At 47.5% G+C, this 21044-nt stretch overlaps 1 protein-coding gene across 9 annotated transcripts in view; it reads right to left on the reverse strand.

Moving 5' to 3' along the window:
* The window catches only part of LOC140386893 (rap1 GTPase-activating protein 2-like), a 618530-nt gene that overhangs the window by 80751 nt on the left and 516735 nt on the right, over window positions 1-21044 (reverse strand). For 8 of the 9 annotated variants that reach the window (XM_072469729.1, XM_072469728.1, XM_072469734.1 and 5 more), the window contains 2 exons: window positions 18829-18864; window positions 6348-6392 (listed from right to left, as the gene is read on the reverse strand). In XM_072469729.1, coding sequence (XP_072325830.1) covers window positions 6348-6392; window positions 18829-18864 — 81 coding nt within the window. The remainder of the gene's footprint in view (window positions 1-6347; window positions 6393-18828; window positions 18865-21044) is intronic. The other variant, XM_072469730.1, reaches the window with a different exon arrangement.

Genomic DNA, 21044 nt, shown 5'->3' on the forward strand with positions numbered 1-21044 from the left:
CACTGGCTTATCAACCACAGTAGGCATCACTCCCACCTGCGATCCAGCTATATCATTACCCAAGATAAACTGTATTCCTGGACAAGATAGTTTCTCCATTACTTTTCTCTATTACTCCGACTACCACTTCACCACTCTTCACTGGGCTTTCCAACCTTACCTTACATAATAGAACACTACTCTTCTCACCCCGAATTCCACATATTACCACCTTTTCTGGCAACATTCCTCCCAAACTACATAACTCCTCATCTCTTACCATTAAAGATTGACTAGCTCCCGTATCTCTTAAAATTGTAACTTCTTTACCTGCTCCGTCTGGTACACATGAGTAAACTTTACCCACACAAGTAAATTCTTTAAAGAGATCTGGCACCTTCTTATCAATCACCTCTTGATCAGGCTGTACAATCTTTTGCACCTCCTTCGCTTCACTTGGGCTTTCCTTTACCACTTCAACAAACCCCACTGTCTTATCCTGTTTTACCACATCAGCCTTCCCAGTGCTTTTCTTCAACCACCAGCACTGTGACTTTGCATGGCCTAGTTTATTACAGTGAAAACATTTAAAACTTTTAATTTCTCTTCTACCCTTCTGGACTTCTTTTTAAATCTGAGGTACACTCTCCTTATTATCTCCCATCAGATCTCCTTTACCTCTACCACTTGAGTATTTCACTTTTCCTCAAGTTTCTATCCCTCACAGGCTGGAACTATGTTGGAAACCAATCTTTGATTTATGAACTAATTCATCATCATCTGCCATTTCTGCTGCTAACCTCACAGTTTTAACCCTCATCTCTTCCACATGAGTTCTCACTACATCAGGAATTGAATTTTTAAACTCCTCCAAAAGTATAATTTCTCTGAGAGCTTCATACGTTTGGTCTATTTTCAAAGCCCTTATCCACCTATCAAAATTACTCTGTTTGATCCTTTCAAACTCCATGTATGTTTGACCAGGTTCTTTCCTTAAATTTCTAAACCTTTGTCTGTAGGCTTCAGACACTAGTTCATTTGAACCTAAGATGGATTTTGTCACCTCCTCATACGTCCCAGATACCTCCTCTGGTAGTGATTCAAACACTTCACTACCTACCAGCTTTGTTTGAATCAGTAATACCCACATGTCCTGTGGCCATTTCATTTGTTTAGCCACCTTTTCAAATGAAATGAAAAAGGCTTCTACCTCCTTCTCATCAAACCTTGGCAATGCTTGGGACATATTTAAATAGATCCCCACCAAGATTTCGACTATGACGAACTTTCTCTTTATACTCATCACTATCCTCTAACTGTACATTTCCCTTTACATCCGCCAATTTTAACTGACTGTCATGTTTCATGTTTTCTTTTTCTTTTTCCCTGATCTGTATCTCCTTTTCTCTCTCTTTTTCTCTTTCCTCTCTCTCTTTTTCTTTGTCTCTCATTGCGTATTCAAGCTGCTTTAATTCTTTCTCATGTTTCAGTTCTTTAATTTGTAACTGAATTTTTGCCAGTTCTAATGAGTCAGACTGTATCTCAGGCAATTTTAAATGAGCAGCTAGCGCCGTAAGTATTTCTTCTTTTCGCATGCTGTCAGGTAACATTAACTGCAATGTTTTTGCCAAATCTAAAAGCCTTTTTTTTGTCTCTGTTCATAAGGTACTGCATGTGACCTGCTCCACCCCCAAAAACTTCAGAGCCTCTGAAAGAGCCATTGTCCACAACACACTCCCTACTTAAACTGGATTACCACACCTGAAAAGCAATCACAATATGCTCATCCCTCACTGTCTTTAAGTTCACAAAGCCAACCCAATAGATAGACTTTTATCCCCCTCGAGCTCCCAATTTGATATGGGGTTTAGAGAACCCCAAAGTGTATCATCGAGTTCACCTGACCCACAACTTTAAATTGATTGTGGTTATAGGGAGCACAAGGGCCTACTTTATAGGTGTGATGCAACAGAGATCTAAAGTACTTTTAGAACAAAACCATGTTTATTTATGAATCCAGTTAATACTTTATAAACCCACAGTAAACATCTTAACAACTAGCAACCCCAATAATCCCCACAGATACAATATTCTGTAAATAACCCTTCATAATTTTCGAAACAATATCCATATGTTCAACCCTTTTTACAGAAAGGCAGCAGGTTTAAATTCTCGACAGAAACAGGTATTACTTCGAAATCCTCAAATAAGTTGAAGACAGTCTGTAGCTTGTGGAGAGAGATCATTATACAGCTGCTTGCTTTGCCTGCAGCTACCCAGCTCTCAAAACGAAACTAAAAAAACACTGTAGCTGCCTGCTCAAAAGCGAAAATGAAAGACAGCCAGCCCAGCTCCACTCACACTCTGACATCACTGCAGCTATTTGATAAACACCCAGTTCTTAAAGGTACTCTCACATGACACTAGTTAAGATAGAATCAGGGAGGTTGTTTCCACTGGCAAGTGAAACTAGAACTCAAAGCTTCAAAATAAGGGGGAGCAGATTTAGGACTGATTTGAGGAGGAACTTCTTCACCCAAACGATTGTGAATCTGTGGAATTCCCTGCCCAGTGAAGCAGTTGAGGCTACATCGGTGAATGTTTTTAAGGCAAAGAAAGATAGATTTTTGAACAATGAAGGAATAAAAGGTAATGGTGAGCGGGCAGGTAAGTGGAGCTAAGTCCACAAAAAGATCAACCATGATCTTATTGAATGGCGGAGCAGGATTGAGGGGCCAAATGGCCTACTCCTGCTCCTAGTTCTTATGCTCCTATGTTACTTATCTGTTCCGCTCACGAGAAACCAGAGGAAGACTCTTGGAATGTAGAAAATAGTCCTTTATGATAGGCTTATTGACATTCCAAATTGAGAAGACATGGAGTATAGATTCAAGAATGGTACAGACAGATATACTTTGAGATTCGGTTAACGAAATTAGCATATACCATTTGTTTCTAGTTAACTATGCCAATCATTACTATTAATTAAGGTTACATCATGCATATGATATGAGAATAATCAACCAAAGATTTGCATGTTTAATTAAACTATCCAATCACTACAAAGGCACAAATGTTGTCTTGCAATTAGTGATACTGGTGGTCTGATAGCTGGGGTGTAGCTATCAATCTCCTTCCTCCCTGCTGTTTAATGGCTCCTCTCGAGGAATCGATATTAGCTGAGAAAAGTATCAGGGGTGTGTTTAAGTCTCATGAATACTAAATGAGTTTAAGTATATGCTGATATGCCTAAACACTCACACAAAGAGAAACTTCCAGCAGCAGCAATAACTATTCCAACACTGAGCTCTGATTGAGGGACGAATGTTGGCCAAGGCAACTCCATGCTTTTCTCTTGATGCCATGGGATCTCTGACATTCACCTGACTAGGCAGGTGATTGTCGGCTTAACATGCAGCCCGCCTGACAGAGAAGCATTTACTGCACTGAGGTGTCAGCCGAGATTATGCACCCAAATCCTGGAATTGGCCTCAATCCCAGGTCTTTCTAACTCAGGCACTATAGCAAACGGTGAAGGCACGATCGAACCAAATGGGAGCTATGTCCCAGAGCGAGCTCCTTTACCTACGTGTTATTAAGAGCATTAAGGAACACAACGCTATCTGACGCGTCCGCACTCTCGGTGCTCACACATGACCCCCGAACCCCTCCAAAGCCCCAACTCACCTATAAGGGGGTCCTTGCCCCACCTCAGGTGCACAGGGCCTGATCGCCACCACGCAAAAAAATGTCAGCTGGGCACGACCAGCCTGTCAGGATTCAAGGTTCCAGGCTGGCATTGTCAGGGTGCCAGTGCCAGGGTGCCAAGCTGGCACCAGCAGTGGCAGGGTACCACCCTGCACAGGGGACATGCACCTGGGGACCTCCAATTCCCTGGGAGACTCCTACAAGTGCCATTCCATTAGGTCCCTGTTCGAGGAGACCATAATGAACGGCGCTTGCCCGAGGTCTCCAAGATGGGCAGCACGGTAGCATTGTGGCTAGCACAATTACTTCACAGCTCCAGGGTCCCAGGTTCGATTCCCGGCTTGGGTCACTGTCTGTGAGGAGTCTGCACGTTCTCCCCGTGTGTGCGTGGGTTTCCTCCGGGTGCTCCGGTTTCCTCCCACAGTCCAAAGATGTGCAGGTTAGGTGGATTGGCCGTGATAAATTGCCCTTAGTGCCCAAAATTGCCCTTAGTGTTGGGTGGGGTTACTGGGTTATGGGGATAGAGTGGAGGTGTGGGCTTGGGTAGGGTGCTCTTTCAAAGAGCCGGTGCAGACTCGATGGGCCGAATGGCCTCCTTCTGCACTGTAAATTCTATGAAAAAGAAATGAAGGGATAGATCCCAAAGCCTTGGTTACCTCAGAGAACTGCATATTAGAGCGAGACTTACTGTCTCACTCTACTATGCAGATTTGCCAAAAGGTGATCCAGCCCAAAATGGATCCCAGGAGCAGGGTCTCCCGGCATTTACCGGCCACTTTGCACTGCGATGCGCTGCCTTTCAGGTGCAGCATGGCTAGTAGATCTCACCCTGAATCTTGACTGGGGGACCTAACCTAAAGAATTTACTGAATATGCGGAGACCTCAAATTGCGATTCAGACATAAACCCAAGCAAGACTCAGAATCTGCCAACTATCCCATCATATGATCAGGCTCAGGAATTCTTCCAAGCTGATATCTCTGACAATGTTATGTTACACTTATGAAGTCTAAAAGGTTGTTACCAGCATGTTTTGGGTCTGTGCCTTTAATTTAAGGCAAACAAAATTAAGGGGTCATGTGACCAGTTCGGAAGTCTGCCTGATTGGTTCTGAAGTCAAGCCTGGGCGGTTTGATTGTTAGGAATTAAAGGGATCCACATTGTTTTACTGGAAAGAAGGTGCAAGGTGTTTACATATGGAGACAATGGCAGAAGCCTCTGTGCTAACAGTTAATAGACTATGGGTCACAAGTCCCAGAAAAGTGTTGAAAGTGTCAGATTTTAAATAATTGTGCTATAAACTGTCCATTTACTTCCAAGATGAAAGAGTGTTGACGTCTCAACGACAGCTAATCAACATATCTATTTGGATTACAACATCTATGTGATTTACATTGCCGTAACAATGGGCCTTGTGAAGGGAAATGTACAGAAGAAGATATCTGTATGGTATCAGGTGACATGTTTTCCCGGAATATCACTTAATATCATGGACGAGTTAGTCTGCCACTAAGAGAGAGAGAGCAACTTGAGGCCGAAAGTCTCTCTTGTTCGTTATTCAGGAATGCAAGTAGAAGCTCAGTCTTGGATTGGATTGACCAAATTTGTGTGGAGCTATAAAACAAGGCTGGAAGATTTGCCTAGTTTTAGCAAGAGGGATAAATCTACAGGAAAGCTCACACCGTGAAAGACAGTACAGGCATTAAGATTCTCCAGGCTGGGAAAGGAAAATATAGGAATAAACCTTTGAGAGATAAGAATTGTTTTGAACTATTTCGGGGAGAATTGAATTTCTACTTAAAAGACAGTGTAACATTTACCTGATAATAGTGGATTTCTTTTAATTATGTTAAACATTCTGTTCTGTGGTTTAAAGTATAAGTTGCCTTGAAAAAGCTGTTTCTGTGTCAATAGTGCTTTTAGTCTGTTTATTACAGTAAATATCTTAAGGCATGAAATCTTGTCACGTGATCAGTTTAGTTCTGCACCAGAAGTTCGAATTTCCTTTTAAAAAACTATCAGTCTCTACGGGGATCATAACCGTTATCAGCAGTCAGAATCAGTCAATTATAAAGTGGGTGGTACAGTAGCACAGTGGCTAGCACGGTTGCTTCACAGCTCCAGGGTCCCAGGTTCGATTCCCAGCTTGGGTCACTGTGCGGAGTCTGCACGTTCTCCCTGTGTCTGCGTGGGTTTCCTCCGGGTGCTCCGGTTTCCTCCCACAAGTCCCGAAAGATGTGCTGTTAGGTGAATTGGACATTCTGAATTCTCCCTCTGTGTGTCCGAACAGGCGCCGGAATGTGGTGGCTAGGGGCTTTTCACAGTAACTTCATCGCAGTGTTGATGTAAGCCTACTTGTGACAATAAAGATTATTATCAGTTTGCAGCTCCTAAAGTCGTCCACACCTCTTGCCCTGCACTGAGCATCTGTTGTAAATCAGAACGGTTTACTGTAATCGCATTTTCCCACACTTAATATTGTTTTCCTTTGGCACTTGACTCAAATTGCTGCGGTTTACTCAGCTTCAGTGTGAATTGACTTTCGGCTGCTCTCCACATTTTCCTGCCCTGCCCACGCTGGTGCCAGTCACTGGTCGGGCTGGAAAATCCCACCCATTATATTTATTTAAAAGCTCGTTCGATGCTTGTTTGTGACAAACCTTCGGCCTGTTGCTCTTGTCCTTCTGCTCATCCAATGTTCCAGGCTGCGGGAACGAAACGAAAGATGAGACAGGTTTGTAAATAATAAAAGGTTCCTGGATCAGCACCTGCAAGGCTGGAAGGTGGGATTAGAATGGGCCGGTTAGTTTTAATTTGCAGCTGGCGCACACACGGCCTCTTTCTGTGCTGTAACCTTTCTATGCTCGCATGGTGACAATAATGTTAAAACAAAATTACTTCGCAAAGTAGATCAACGAATGCACATTCAGTTCTGTCTCTCATTGCAATGACTGCTGCCATAGGGGAGAAAGGGAGTTATCTGGAGAGTACCTTGGTTCTCCGCTTCAAAATTAAATCAGCAGGCTACAATTCTGGCCCTGTCAGAGTTTCACTCCATCAGTCACCACAGAGTTTAGGAAGGCTGCTGGCAATGCATATTGTAGGGTCAGTGTTGGTATCCACGCAATGTTCAGCTCTTTCAGCGAGGAGATGCAAATGTATGACTGGCAACGGTCATTAGGTCCATCAATGCCCATCCAGTTCAACCTTGGGCACCAGCTTCCTCAACCCCAAGCAATTCTAATTTCTCAGAGAACAAAGAGAAACAGGAAAAGAGACTCGGGTCAGATTCAAGGCAGTTCCTCCCTGTTTTTGCAGTGATCTCCTTGTGCCATCTACATGTAACACAAGTGAGGAATGTGGATTCCATTTGCTTGAGGATCTCTGGTAGGGTTTAACCTGTCGCTAAATCAGTACAAGCAGTACAGCAATCTCTGGACACATCCTGTTGACTAAGGTACTACACTGCAAAGAGCTGCTGTGGCTCCTGGTCACGTGATGACATCCAGGTACCTGGCTGTGTTTATTAAGTTTACGGGCGGCACCGTGGTTAGCACTGCTGCCTCACAGTGCCAGGGACCTGTATTCAATTCTGGCCTTGGGTGACTGCCTGTGCGGAGTTTTCACATTCTCCCCGTGTCAGCGTGGGTTTCCTCCGGGTGCTCCGGTTTCCTCCCACAATCCAATGGTATGCAGGTTAGATGGTTAAGCCATGCTAAATTGCCCCTTAGTGTCCAAAGGTTAGGTGGGGTTTTACAGCAATAGGGCGGGGATTGGGCCTGGGTCGGTGCAGACCTGATGGGCCGAATGGCCCGTTTCTACACTATGATTCGATGAGTCATCTGCATGCTGAGCTTCTTATAGGGACACCACTCTCAAAGCGATATTACAGCAGCTTCCAGGTGCATTCGCATGGCATGTCACATGACAAATGTTTTGTTAGAACAATAAAGTGCCCTTTGGTACTACCTTCACCTCAGATATTGTCTTGGAACAGCTGGTAGTGGAAGAAGGATGCTAACTACCGAGGCGCACATTGACTTCTCATGTCCATTCTGGTATGTGAAAATATATGTCAACTGATACTACTTGAAATAGTTCTCACCTGGATCAGTACTGTCACGAGCTATATTTAAAGTTTTGGTATTAAGATGTTATTGGAGGTCTTGTGGTTCAGCAGGTAGCATCCTGGGTTCAATCCCACTCCAGGACATGTTGACCAAGGAAAGTGCATTAATAATGTGGCCAAATAGGTTGAGTATTGACCTGTAAATCCTTCCAAAACCTGCCAATGGCAGGCAGTAAGAGCCCGGTCAGCTATGTGATTGGAAAAACATGGGAGCCTTTACCGTCGGTATCCAAAACTCCAGACAATATGCATGTAAAAGTGCATGTTGCCACAGCAACCTGGACTCCGAGTGAACTGTATCACACCATCATTAAGAAGTGTAGAGAAAAATGATGATGAGGTAGAATTCTTTTTGTATTTTGTCCACTTTCAACGATGGTGGCCTTGGGACGAAGGTGCCCCTAGCAAGGCTACATTAATTGTCCACCCCTCATTGCCCTGTAAAGGTAGTATTGGGCCTTCTCCTTGAATCACTATCACCTTGGTGATGATGGCGCTCTGACCATGTTAGGTAGGCAACTCTAGGATATTGGTCCAATGACATTGGAGGAATGGCAATAAATGATCACCTCAGGATGGTGTCATGGGAGTGACCCTTTAAGAAAGGTTTCGTCTTATCACATGGCTTCAGTGATGTCATTTTTGTGGGTGGAGCTGAGCCGTGGCTGTGAGTTTTACTTCCGCTTTCAGATTTGACTGCTGTGGACTCCGGGAGAAAGAAGTATTTTGTTCCTGTCTTTCTATTTCTATTTTAAATATCTCGTCCAGTAAAAATTATCTTGGTAGTGGCTTTAGATACAGTTTGCTTTCTGGAAGGGTTCAAACCTACTGGTGAGACGGGGTCAGAATCTCAGGGAAAGCCAGTCTTATTCAAGTGAGAATGCAGAGTGCTGGGCCACACCCTTGAAAAGGGTTTTTTGGTTTATGCAATTTTGTTTTTGAATTGGAACAGTTGAGGGGGAATTCATTGAGTGTTATACATAGATTGCTGTAGCTATGGGGTGTCTTTATGTTTGTAATTGATACAAATTCTTGTGCGTGTTTATATAAATGTTAACTAAGTTCTTAGAATAAAGCTTGTTTTGATTAAAGTGTCTAGGAAGACTGTTGAATCACTCCACAAGTGAAGGTGCTCACCCTAGCCAAATTCAACAAAAAAAGTTATAGGTCAGGCGAACTCCATAATATCCTTTGGGGTTTCTAAACCCTGGCCCATAACAATGGTGCATGACTTGGAGGGAACCTCAGAGATAATGGCATTCCTCCCACACTGCAGCCCTGGAGAAATCACAGGAGTGGGAGGTACTATTGAACTCCAGTTCTAATTTATATTTTGAAGCACTGATTGTGCATCTGTTATTGGTGGTGTCTGTGATTGAGGAAAACTGAGGTGATGAATTATCATCACAACCAGCCTATTTTGCCACGCTAAAGTGTATTAACTGTGATCGTTTTCTACAGTGTATCACAACCAATAAAATGAAGAATGGCAACATTGCAATCGCTCTTTTCCTGCATCAGTGCTCAAGACAGCATATTGTCTTTTGGCACAAAATGAAAGTGCACAGCTTCTAAACAGACTCTCACTCCCATTACACACTCCCTCCCATTACATTCTCACTCCCATTACATTCTCACTCCCATTACACACTCTCTCATTACACTTTCTCCCTTAACACTTCACCCTCATTACACTCTCGTTCCCATTACACTCTCACTGCACACTCACTCCCACTGCACATTCACTCCTATTACAGACTCTCGCCCATTGTACTCTCACACCCATTACACACTCTCTCCCATTACACTCTCATTCCCACTGCACTCTCACACCCATTGCACTCTCACTCCCATTACACTCTCACTTCCACTGCACTCTCACTCCAACATTTCTAAAAGACGGGTCACAAACCACAAACGTGGCATATTTTATTGGGTGACAGGCCTCCAACAGTCTTAAAGCAAAGGTCGAGTTACGATCTAAAACCCGTTAATGAGTCGTGCGTACTGCACGGAATGGGGTCAACCTCATGAATAAAATCTGATCAATTAGTACACTGCGGGGGACATGGTGTGCGGGGGAGTTGGTGTGCGGGGGAGATGGTCTGAGGGGGAGATGGTCTGAGGGGGAGATGGTCTGAGACGGGGAGATGGTCTGAGACGGGGAGATGGTCTGAGACGGGGAGATGGTCTGAGACGGGGAGACGGTGTGCGGGGGAGACGGTGTGCGGGGGAGACGGTGTGCGGGGGAGACGGTGTGCGGGGGAGACGGTGTGCGGGGGAGACGGTGTGCGGGGGAGACAGTGTGCGGGGGAGACGGTGTGCGGGGGAGACGGTGTGCGGGGGAGATGGTGGCATCGTGGTAATGTCACTAGACCTGTAATGAGGTAGGTCTACGCTACCGCTCTGGGGGCACAGGGTTCAAATCTCATGGCATCAGCAAGCAGTGTGTGGAATTTAAATTAAATTCATAAATCTGGAATAGAGAGTTAGTCTCACTAATTGTGATCTTGATAACTATGATCAATTGTTGTAAAGACCCCTTTAGGAAAGGAAACCTGCCATCCCGACCCGGTCTGGCCTACGTGTGACCCCAAACCTGAGTTGTGTGATTGACCTTTGACTGCCCTCTGAACTGTTCAGTTCAAAGGGCAAGCAGGGGTGCCCATAGCCCAGAAATAATTTTTTTAAAACCTCACAAAAGCTGCACAGTGCCCTACCATAAAGGGTTGTTGCATTTAGTCACGATTTTATAGAAAACATTAATTGTTTTAATTAATGATTAATTTCAGTACAGTGAACTCAAGACACTTGGCCGGTGTCACTCCTATCTAGCATTTTTTTTCAATGTGAACAGAAAGCCTAAGTACCTCAGGGGCTTCGTATTTGTATGTGGGGCGGGATTCTCTCAGCCTGGGCCGGGCAGGAGAAATAAAATGAAATGAAAATTGCTTATTGTCACAAGTAGGCTTCAAATGAAATTACTGTGAAAAGCCCCTAGTCGCTACATTCCGGCTCCTGTTCGGGGAGGCTGGTGCGGGAATTGAACCGTGCTGCTGGCATGCCTTGGTCTGCTATCAAAGCCAGCGATTTAGCCCTGTGCTAAACCAGCCCTGCGACCAGCGCGATTCGCGCCACGCTGCCCTGACGCCGGCAAGCGATTCTCGTCGGGGGGCGGCCTGTGTGGGGGAGGTGTGTTCCGACACCGGGGGAGGCCTCCGATGTGGCTTGGCCCACGATCGGAGCCCACCGATTGGCGGGCCGGCCTCTCTGGCTGGTGGCCTTGTTTCCTCCGCGCCGGCCCCTGTAGCCCTGCGCCATGTTGCGTCGGGGCCGGCGCATTGAAGGAAGCCACTGCGCATGCGTGCATTGGTGCCAGTGCCACTGTGCATGTGTATTAATATTTGGCCCCTGTAGGGGCCAAACACTTAGCCTCAGGATCACAGAATCCCGCCCCCGGTCTTTGTTTCCACTGGGGGAAGTGACAATGTCACCTGCGCTCCCTTTTGACTTTAGCTTCACTTCACTTCTTCAGCGCTGAGTTACTGTTTTATTGCTCAAACTGCAAATCAATTGCTGGCTTCTCTCCAACCCTTAATGGAGAGCAAGGGGCAGTTGACGGTCAGACTAAGGTTAACCAATCTGTTGCTGGTGAAGGCATTGAATAGCTGGACAACGAGAAAACCAAACAAACCGTGAGATGGCATGATTCCCCCATCCTCCTGGGCGTGGAGAGATGGAATTCTGTTTGGAGAACTGTAAGTTTATAAAAATTCTGGATTGCCAACTGCCTTAGGGGATCGGGGAATATTTCATCTGAACATGTTGAATAGATGTCGGTGACAGGGTAGATTATACATGACATGTTGAAGGAGTGTTATTGTTCAATGCTTTATTGTGCATTAATATTTCAAAATGTATTCTGTGTGTATATTTTTATGTATATAAAATACTATAATGGATTTGTATACATTCAATAGGCCCAAGGTTTTGTTCCTGGATTGGGGGCGCAGAGATAGGAAAATTCCCAGATCCGCTAATCTACCAGGAATAGCTGCCTGGAAGGTAGATTTTCAGTCCGGGGGTGGGGTGAGGGGTGGTGGTGCTGAATTAGAAGTTGGGGTAGGTGACCTGGGAAGAACGGAAGAGAATCCCGGGAGTGGAGATGAGCTGGGAAGAACGGAAGAGAATCCCGGGAGTGGAGATGAGCTGGGAAGAATGGAAGAGAATCCCGGGAGTGGAGATGAGCTGGGAAGAACGGAAGAGAATCCCGGGAGTGGAGATGAGCTGGGAAGAACGGAAGAGAATCCCGGGAGTGGAGATGAGCTGGGAAGAACGGAAGAGAATCCCGGGAGTGGAGATGAGCTGGGAAGATTGCTCGCCTTGGGGCTCTTCATCCAAAATGGAAAAAATGAATAAAGCATGATTCAGGCCTGCAGCCCTCACCCTCCCCACACTCTCCCCACGCCACATCCATGCCAATTTATGCTATCTCAGTACCTCCTCCTCCCCCACCCCTATGGCCCCTCTTGCCCACATGCCAAAATATCCCCCCATCCAGCCCCCATGGCCCTTTATAACCCCTGTGCCAACCAATGCCCCTCCACCCCCCTCTCCATGGCCCTTTGTAACACCTATGCCAACATATGTCTGTCCAACCATCTACGTGGCCAATTATACATTTACCATGCCAACTCACCCAGTATCCACCATGGACTGACCTCAGGACCAATGAAGAGATGACGTAAAATATAAGTTCCATAAAATAAATTTCTCAGTGTCTAATGCAGACTTTGCTATATTGGACAGATATTCCCTTCATAAAAAAAATGATTTACTACATTTATATTCCTTCAACTAAATACAGGCTTGTAACAACAAACAGGTGCAAAATCCCTTAAAACAACAAGCATTCTAATTCGTATTGGCACATCAAAGAGTCTATATTCACTTGCAGCTGTGCAAACTGTGAAATGGAAAGCATCCTACTGTGATAATGGATGGTTGTGAAGTCAGTCATGCAGTACCAATCCAATAATGGAGACCCTCAGGTTTACACCAACAGACAAAGTGAAATAGCAAACCATTTTTTTAACACTTTGGACCATTATTTTCAAAGATTTAAAGGGAAGGTTTGTTAAATACCTTGAGGGGTTTGACAGTTCCCTTTGACAGGTGTTTCTGACAGTTTATTTTGAGAGGTCTGTTGACAGTTCTAATGACCTTGACAATAATGCGTTTAACGCACATTTATATCTACTTTTAACACTTCCAAAGGACACCTGACCTAGCCCAAAGGCCACCTAAACACTAGCAAAGGGCAGCACGGTAGCCTTGTGGATAGCACAATTGCTTCACAGCTCCAGGGTCCCAGGTTCGATTCTGGCTTGGGTCACTGTCTGTGCGGAGTCTGCACAACCTCCCCGTGTGTGCGTGGGTTTCCTCCGGGTGCTCCGGTTTCCTCCCACAGTCCAAAGATGTGCAGGTTAGGTGGATTGGCCATGATAAATTGCCCTTAGTGTCCAAAATTGCCCTTAGTGTTGGGTGGGGTTACTGGGTTATGGGGATAGGGTGGCGGTGTTGACCTTGGGTAGGGTGCTCTTTCCAAGAGCCGGTGCAGACTCGATGGGCTGAATGGCCTCCTTCTGCACTGTAAATTCTATGAAAGGGTGTGTTACCTCTCCCAATAGGTTTCCAGGGATCAGATCCAAAGGGGCAACCTGACTATCCAAACAAAACCCACTACCTGCTCTTACTTAGTCTCATCTGCTCACTCCTGGTTTCATCCTCCTGGCCTGTCAAAATCTCCAGGCTATAATAAAGGCGAGCGAAGTCCGACGAGTTTAATAACAAAAGACATTTATTCAGCAACGACATCTGCACGAGGCCCAGTTACACCTCATCGGGTCCTCTCTCCTTTCTGGTCGGCTTGACAAGTGGCCGGCTGGGTAAGCCACCCAGCCCAGAGCAGGGGAGCTCAGACTGGCCGGCCTGGGTAAGCCACCCAGCCCAGAGCAGGGGAGCTCAGACTGGCCGGCCTGGGTAAGCCACCCAGCCCAGAGCAGGGGAGCTCAGACTGGCCGGCCTGGGTAAGCCACCCAGCCCAGAGCAGGGGAGCTCACAGTGGCCAACCGGGGAAAGCCACCCAGCCCAGAGCAGGGGAGCTCAGACTGGCCGGCCTGGATAAACCACCCAGCCCAGAGCAGGGGAGCTCACAGCCCCGCTGAGCACGGGGAAATAATCATCCCCAGCTGGATGAGTCCCCTGCAGGTTATTACAGTCCATAATATAGATAGAAATATTATAAAATAGATTTCAAGGGGGGCATTAGGTGATTACTTGAATATAATCAATGTGCAGGGGTAAGGGGAAAAGGCAGGGGAGTGGCACTAAATCATGATGATCGTTTGGAGAGCAGGTGAAGACACAATGGGCCAAATGGCCTCCTTCTGCATCGTAACAATTCCCTGATCCGATGCACGACGTACGTTAATGTGCTGAACGTATATCTATAGATAATGGATGCCTCTTTTCCTGCCCGTCCCAATATAGCTAGTAGCGCACTCTCTACACATGATTGGCGTACAGCCCCACCCACCGTATTGGATGCTTGGGTCCCCATTTTGTGCCATGAAAACAGGTAAGCATCATTGCTCATCGAGAGCAATGAGCAGGTCGTACACAACATGACGCGGGTAAGAATGAGTGGGTTCTTTCAGGGGGTGGCAAAGTGTGGGTGGGGGCCAGCGAACCACGCACACATGTTCTGGGGCTGTGAAAAGTTGGAGAGATTCTGGGCGGGAGTGTTGGCGGCGCTGGCAAGGATAGTGGGGGAAGGAGGTGGAGCGATACTTTGCTGCAGATATTTGGGATATCGGAGAAGCCGGAGCTGATGGAGGAGAAGAAGGCCGACATTGTGGCCTTCGCCTCCCTGATTGCCCAGCGACGAATCTTATTGGAGCGACGGTCAGCAGTGCCACCGGGGGTAGCGGCCTAGCTGGGTGACTTATATGACTTTCTTCAGCTGGAAAAGGTCAAATACGAGTTAAGTGGTTCAAGGGAGGGTTTAGAGGCGAGGTGGGGGATGTTCGTGACCGTGTTGGAGGAGTTGTTCGTCGTTGGGGGGGGGGGGGGGGGGGGTGAAAAGGGGGAAAAATTTGTACAAACTATATAGTCGTGTATTGGGAAGTTTGTTTCCCGAATTGTTTATGTGTTGTAACTTTTCGTATACGTTTGGAATAAAACACATTTTTAAAAAAAGAGAGCAGTGAGCACCCAGGATCGCGTGAGTTCCCAATTAAGATGGTGGTCCCTGTGAGCCCCACTCCCTGCTTGGGGCAGCACGGTAGCATAGTGGTTAGCACAATTGCTTCACAGCTCCAGGGACCCCGGTTCGATGCCGGCCTTGGGTCACTGTCTGTGCGGGGTCTGCACGTTCTCGCTGTGTCTGCGTGTGTTTCCTCCGGGTGCTCCGGTTTCCTCCCACAGTCCAAAGATGTGCAGGTTAGGTGGATTGGCCATGCTAAATTGTCCTTAGTGTCCAAAATTGTCCTTAGTGTTGGGTGGGGTTACTGGGTTATGGGGATAGGGTGCAAGTGTGGGCTTAGGCAGGGTGCTCTTTCAGAGAGCCGGTGCAGACTCGATGGGCCGAATGGCCTCCTTCTGCACTGTAAATTCTATGATAAAACTATGATTGGAGAGCCGAATCACAGAATCACCCGAGGTCTTATTTCCAGCCTTCGAAGGGTTAACTTAAAGGTGTTGGCAGGAAAAGCAAGCTGGCCGCACCTGGTCAGAAAAAAAAAGTCAAGGGAAATAGATCCGTGGTGGTTTCACAGCAAAACACACCGTGTTCTAGGGGAAAATGGCCAGACCATGTGTAGCTTGGAGTTGAGGTGATGTGGGTGGATTTGTTTTGCGTAGTGCGTGGAGTTTAATATATTTCTGTGATGGTTGTCTTACAGCTCAGACCTGACTGGTCCCCACTATTCCAAAGTTCTGCTTGTGCAATGGACATAAATTTATAAATATCTTTTCTCAGCATCCTGTCAGAGTCTGACCTCCCCCCAGGGGATTAATTGCTCATTAACGGATCACAGGTAAACAGTGCAGGTAAGGAGCTGAGGCGAGCGTTAGCTAATTGCCCGCCTTCGCCGACTGTGGGACTGCTGACTCTGTGTTATTTGGAAATCTCGATATGAACCCCATCTTCTTGGAAACGTGTCTCCTTAGCAAACGGCAGGTGCGGTGACATCAACGCTCGTAAAACAAATCATTGCAAATGATAAGACAACAAATTCCTCTCTGGATGAAAACAGCAACAGCAGCTCCTCAGGGGGTTAGTGTCTAATTCTGTCAGCTGATGTGTTAATTAGCCTCCCAGCCTCGGGAGGTCGAGTCCCACTTCCACTCTCGGTGCGCGGTGAGATCATTGATCTCAGCTGGGGAAGTCTCTGGGAAGATTCCCTGACCTTCGGGCTGGCAAGAGGAAGAATAAAAATCAGTGGAAGTTATTCCATGATCTTCAGAAGAGCCCCAATCAAGTGTTTATGTTGGTGCGTTTTTTAATCTGTGTTTGTGTATAAGTGTGCATACATCTGTGCAAGCGAATGTGGGCGCGCATGTGTCTGTGCGCGCATGTGTCTGTGCACGCACCCAAGTGTCTCGGTGTCTGTACGCGTGTGCACGGGTTTTATAAATTCGTGTTTTTTAAATTTGTGTTTTTGAAATTCATTGATGGGATGTGGGTGTCGCTGGTTCGGCTAGCATTTATTGCCCATCCCTAGTTGCCCTTGAGAAGGTGGTGGTGAGCTGCCTTCTTGAACCGCTGCAGTCCCCGACGTGCAGGTACACTTACTGTGCTGTTAGGGAGGGAATTCCAGTATTTCGACCCAGCGACAGTGAAGGAACGGTGATATATTTCCAAGTGTGTCTCTGTATGAGTGTGTCTGTGTGTGTGTTCGTATGCCTCAGTAGGCCTGTGTCCTTTCAATGAGGTGTGACTTGGGTTGGACTGTGACTAGAATAACAATGCTCACAGTCGAGATCACTTTGTTCAAGGTGCGGTAGTGACAGTGGTAAAAAACTGGCCACTAATCCCTTCAGATTTTTTTTGTCGCGCTCCACTTGGTGTTGGAACAAGGCTGTTGAATCTCGTGAGAGGCCTCTCGCGTGATTTTCGACGCTTGAAACAGGCCATTGGAGTCCCCCGGGGTCAGAACAATGCAGGGTGGTAACCTGGCACTCCCTCTGGCACCTGGGTACCTTGGCACTGCCAGCCCGGCATCCTGGCCGTGCCACCTGGGCAGTTTGGCACTGCCTTTGGCGGAGAGAATCTCCCGGTTGAACAGTAAGATGTTTCTCAGCGTGGCCACGGCCGAGAAACTCTCCGCCAAATGCGCCAGAAACTGGACATAGAAATCTTCCGGGTGAATTGCGCCCATAGACTTTATCTATTGAGGTTTTGAATTGGTCGAGACCATGGGGGCGATTCTCCGATATGGGGGCCAGCACGGCGCTGGAGCGGATCACGCCGCTCCAGCCTCCTTACGTGGCGCCAAATGGGCGCCGCGCCAACCCGCGCATGCACAGCTGGGCCGCGCCATCCTGCGCATGCACAGCTGGGCCGCGCCATCCTGCACACGCACAGCTGGGCCGCGCCATCCTGCGCATGCGCGGGGAACTTCTTACGCGCGCCGGCTCCGATCCAACATGGGGTCGGTGTTCAGGGGCCAGCAGCACCGGAAAGTAGGCCCGGGGGGGGAGGCCGGTCCGCCGATCGGTGGGCCCCGATCGCGGGCCAGACCCCATTGGAGGTCACCCCCCGGTGAAGGAGCCCCCCTCCGCCCCCCACAGGCCCCCCGTCCCCGAGCGTTCCCGTAAACTCCCGCAGGCAGCGACCAGGTGTGATCGGCGACACTCTGTCGTGTCGGAGCGGCCACTCGGCCCATCCGGGCCGGAGAATCGGCGACCCCGCCGATTCCAGCGGCCCGCGGCCAGCGCCGCGCCGCGCCAAACGCGCCAGCGCTAATGGCGCCGATTCTCCGCACCTCGGAGAATCGCGCTCCGGCGTCGGGGCGTCTTGGCGCGGTTGCGGCGATTCTCCAGCCCGGCACGGGGCTCGGAGAATCGCCCCCCCCCATGTGACAAGGGATATATATGCGGGAGCAAAGATTTGATCAAATATAAGTTTGACAAAACCTAAGCGAGGACGTCATGTTACTGTGGAAAAGGTCATTTCATGGCAAACGCTCAAATCTGTTTCTTTACTCTCTTGCCTCTCTCCGCCACTCCCCTCTCCGCCACTCCCCTCTCCGCCACTCCCCTCTCCGCCACTCCCCTCTCCGCCACTCCGTTCTCCGCCACTCCGTTCTCCGCCACTCCGTTCTCCGCCACTCCCCTCTCCGTCACTCCCCTCTCCGTCACTCCGTTCTCCGCCACTCCGTTCTCCGCCACTCCGTTCTCCGCCACTCTACCTCAATATCCTTGTTGAAGACGATCCTTAAACCCAAAGTATCTAACAGCTTTTTGCCATCAGACCAAACATCTCTTTCTTTGGTTCAGCGTAATCATTTGTTTTGCGATGCTCCTGCATGGAATGTTTTATTACGTTAAAGGCACTCTAAGTTGCTTTCAGTAAGTTGCTGTTGTTATTTGGCGAGCCACCAGGGGTTCGCCCTTGTTACAACTTCAAGTTCCAATCTGCAGTCTCACGTTCCAAGTTTACATTTCACCCAACTTTATGTGACGCCTGTTACCATGATGACAGTGCCCCAGTGTGGCCTTTACACAGGGCTCCACATACCCTGCAATCAACATTGGCCAAGCCGATATATCCAAATCTACTTCTTTACATTCTGTGTCACACACACCAGCCCTTTGGCAGATTGATTGTCCAATTGAAAAGTATCCCCAAACCATTCCAGTCACGTCTCGCTGCATCCACTGCCTTCCCTGGTTACGCACCAAAGTTCCCTCGGTATAAATGGTCCCCAGAACAAAGAATCACCTACCTGCATCTTCTCCAGCATGTCAAAGAATTCTGTGGACTGGTGAAGAAGAAGAAGAAGAAAAACACAATGAATAGATGCAGGCAACACGGATACCCCATTGCCGTTCATGCTGCAAAACATCAAGCTCTCTGTATAACTGCAACTGTGAGGAGCGGCCTAACCATGGAATGTTATAATAATAATCGCTTATTGTCACAAGTAGGCGTCAATGAAGTTACTGTGAAAAGCCCCTAGTCGCCACATTCCAGCACCTGTTCGGGGAGGCTGGAACGGGAATTGAACCCGCGCTGCTGGTCTTGTTCTGCATTACAAGCCAGCTGTTTAGCCCACTGCGCTAAACCAGCCCCTTTATGTCTGTAATGGATCAGATCCCTCGAGAGCACTGGACAATATAATATCCACTCTATGTTATGGCTGCTGGCAGAATGGGAAATGTTGTGATCTGAACAGACAGCTTCTGCCTCTGGAGGAGCGGATGTTGCCCAGGAGGTGCTTTTAGTCGCCAATGGCGTGGGCCACCATTGTTTCTGGCCATAGCTGTACTGAACGCTCAGCTTCCCAGGTGGGCCACGTTTCGAGCCTGCTAGCCACCCATATGGGCCCAGAACTAGCCTGCCCTTATGGGCTCAGGGTTCAGCCGTCCATATATACTCTGGCCAGCATGTGGATGCGCATTATTGCAAAGACCTAATGCTGCGGATCTGAAGTAAAAAGAGAAAATGTTGGAAATACTCTGCAGGTCTGACAGCATCTGCAGAGTGAGAGCCAGGGTTAACACTTCAGGTCAATAATCTTTTATCAGAATTTGTTCATGTCAGCGATGTAACAGATTTTAGGCAATTTCAGAGGCAGGGAAAAGTGGGGGCATGGGGAAAGAACAAAATTATGGCCTGTGAAAGGCTAGGCAGCAGAGATTAGGGCCTGGATTTTCATATAGTCGGGAGACCTTTAAAAATGGGAGGCGGAATTCCCCCCCCCCCCCCCCCCCCCCCCATTCCCATTTCTGGCTAGTTTTACCAGTGTGGGATAAGAGGGTAGCGTGGGCGGGTAGCTAGCCTTCCCACAGCACTCTCAGTCTTGCTGCCTCCAGTGTGGGGGTGAGCACTTCTACCTCCTGATAGAATTGGGCCGGCTCCTATAGAGTGATGTAAAGAGACACATGACCAGAGACTAGAGTCAGTTGTGGACTGAACAGAGACCTGCGTGGAAGCAAGCATGGAGTTAGCTCAATTCACAGCTTGTATATCTACCCTCTATATAAGTACTTAGTTTGTCTTATCAATAAACATTATATGTTCAACAGTGCAAGTTTTACCCAGAACGACTGAACATACAAAATACAACAGATCTGTGCTTTAATTCCTGTTACCTGCCTTTCTTTCACATCCCTTTATATTTTCACCTCACAAAAATTGATTGACCTCAGTCTTGAACATTTAAATTGATTCGGCGTTGAGAAGCTTTTGGTGAAAACGTTCCCGATTATCTCGACTCGGGCAGAGAAAAGTGGTTCATGCCTGCGTAGCGGTGCCCTGTAGGTTGCTATTCTAGTTGTCAGAGTGCCCATTAGTAACACAGGCACAGGAGATACATCCAGGAATCGCCAGCCTCTCCCACTGAGTTACATGCTGGGTGCAATAACATTTTCAAAGTGGCATTTGCATCACTTTCATCTGGGCGAGCTGCTTCGCTTTGAAGTAATTCCTCAAAGCGCCGGAGCCATTGGTGCTGGGGTACCTGGACCCTCAGGGTTCGTCGTGGGGCCTTCGACTCTGAATCCATGAAAGGCAAATTGGAAGATGTTCAAAATGTTGGCCAGGAATGGTGGAGGACCTGCAGGATTTAGACCTCCAGCCACCCAGATCACTAATAGGTAGTGCACGTAATAATCAAAAAGCGAATAGGAACAGGAGCAGGGCATGCAACCGTTTGAGCCTGTTCTGTCATCACTTCGGATCTTGCCAATCTGTATCTTAACGTCATTTCTCTGCCTTGGCATATAATCCTGAGCACCCTTCCTTGTCTAACAAAAATCTGTCAATCTCAATTTAGAAATTTTCAATCAAACCTCAAATGTTTTTTAGTGGGGGGGGAGGAGCGGAGGCGGTGGCAAGAGCGCTCCTGATTTCCACTCCTATTACAATCCCGAACCAGACCACAACGCTGGCTCGGATATTGGACAGAAACCCAAATATTTTATTTTAGTTTTGTAAGAC

Source organism: Scyliorhinus torazame, chromosome 12, assembly GCF_047496885.1.
Source record: "Scyliorhinus torazame isolate Kashiwa2021f chromosome 12, sScyTor2.1, whole genome shotgun sequence".
NCBI lineage: Eukaryota > Metazoa > Chordata > Chondrichthyes > Carcharhiniformes > Scyliorhinidae > Scyliorhinus > Scyliorhinus torazame.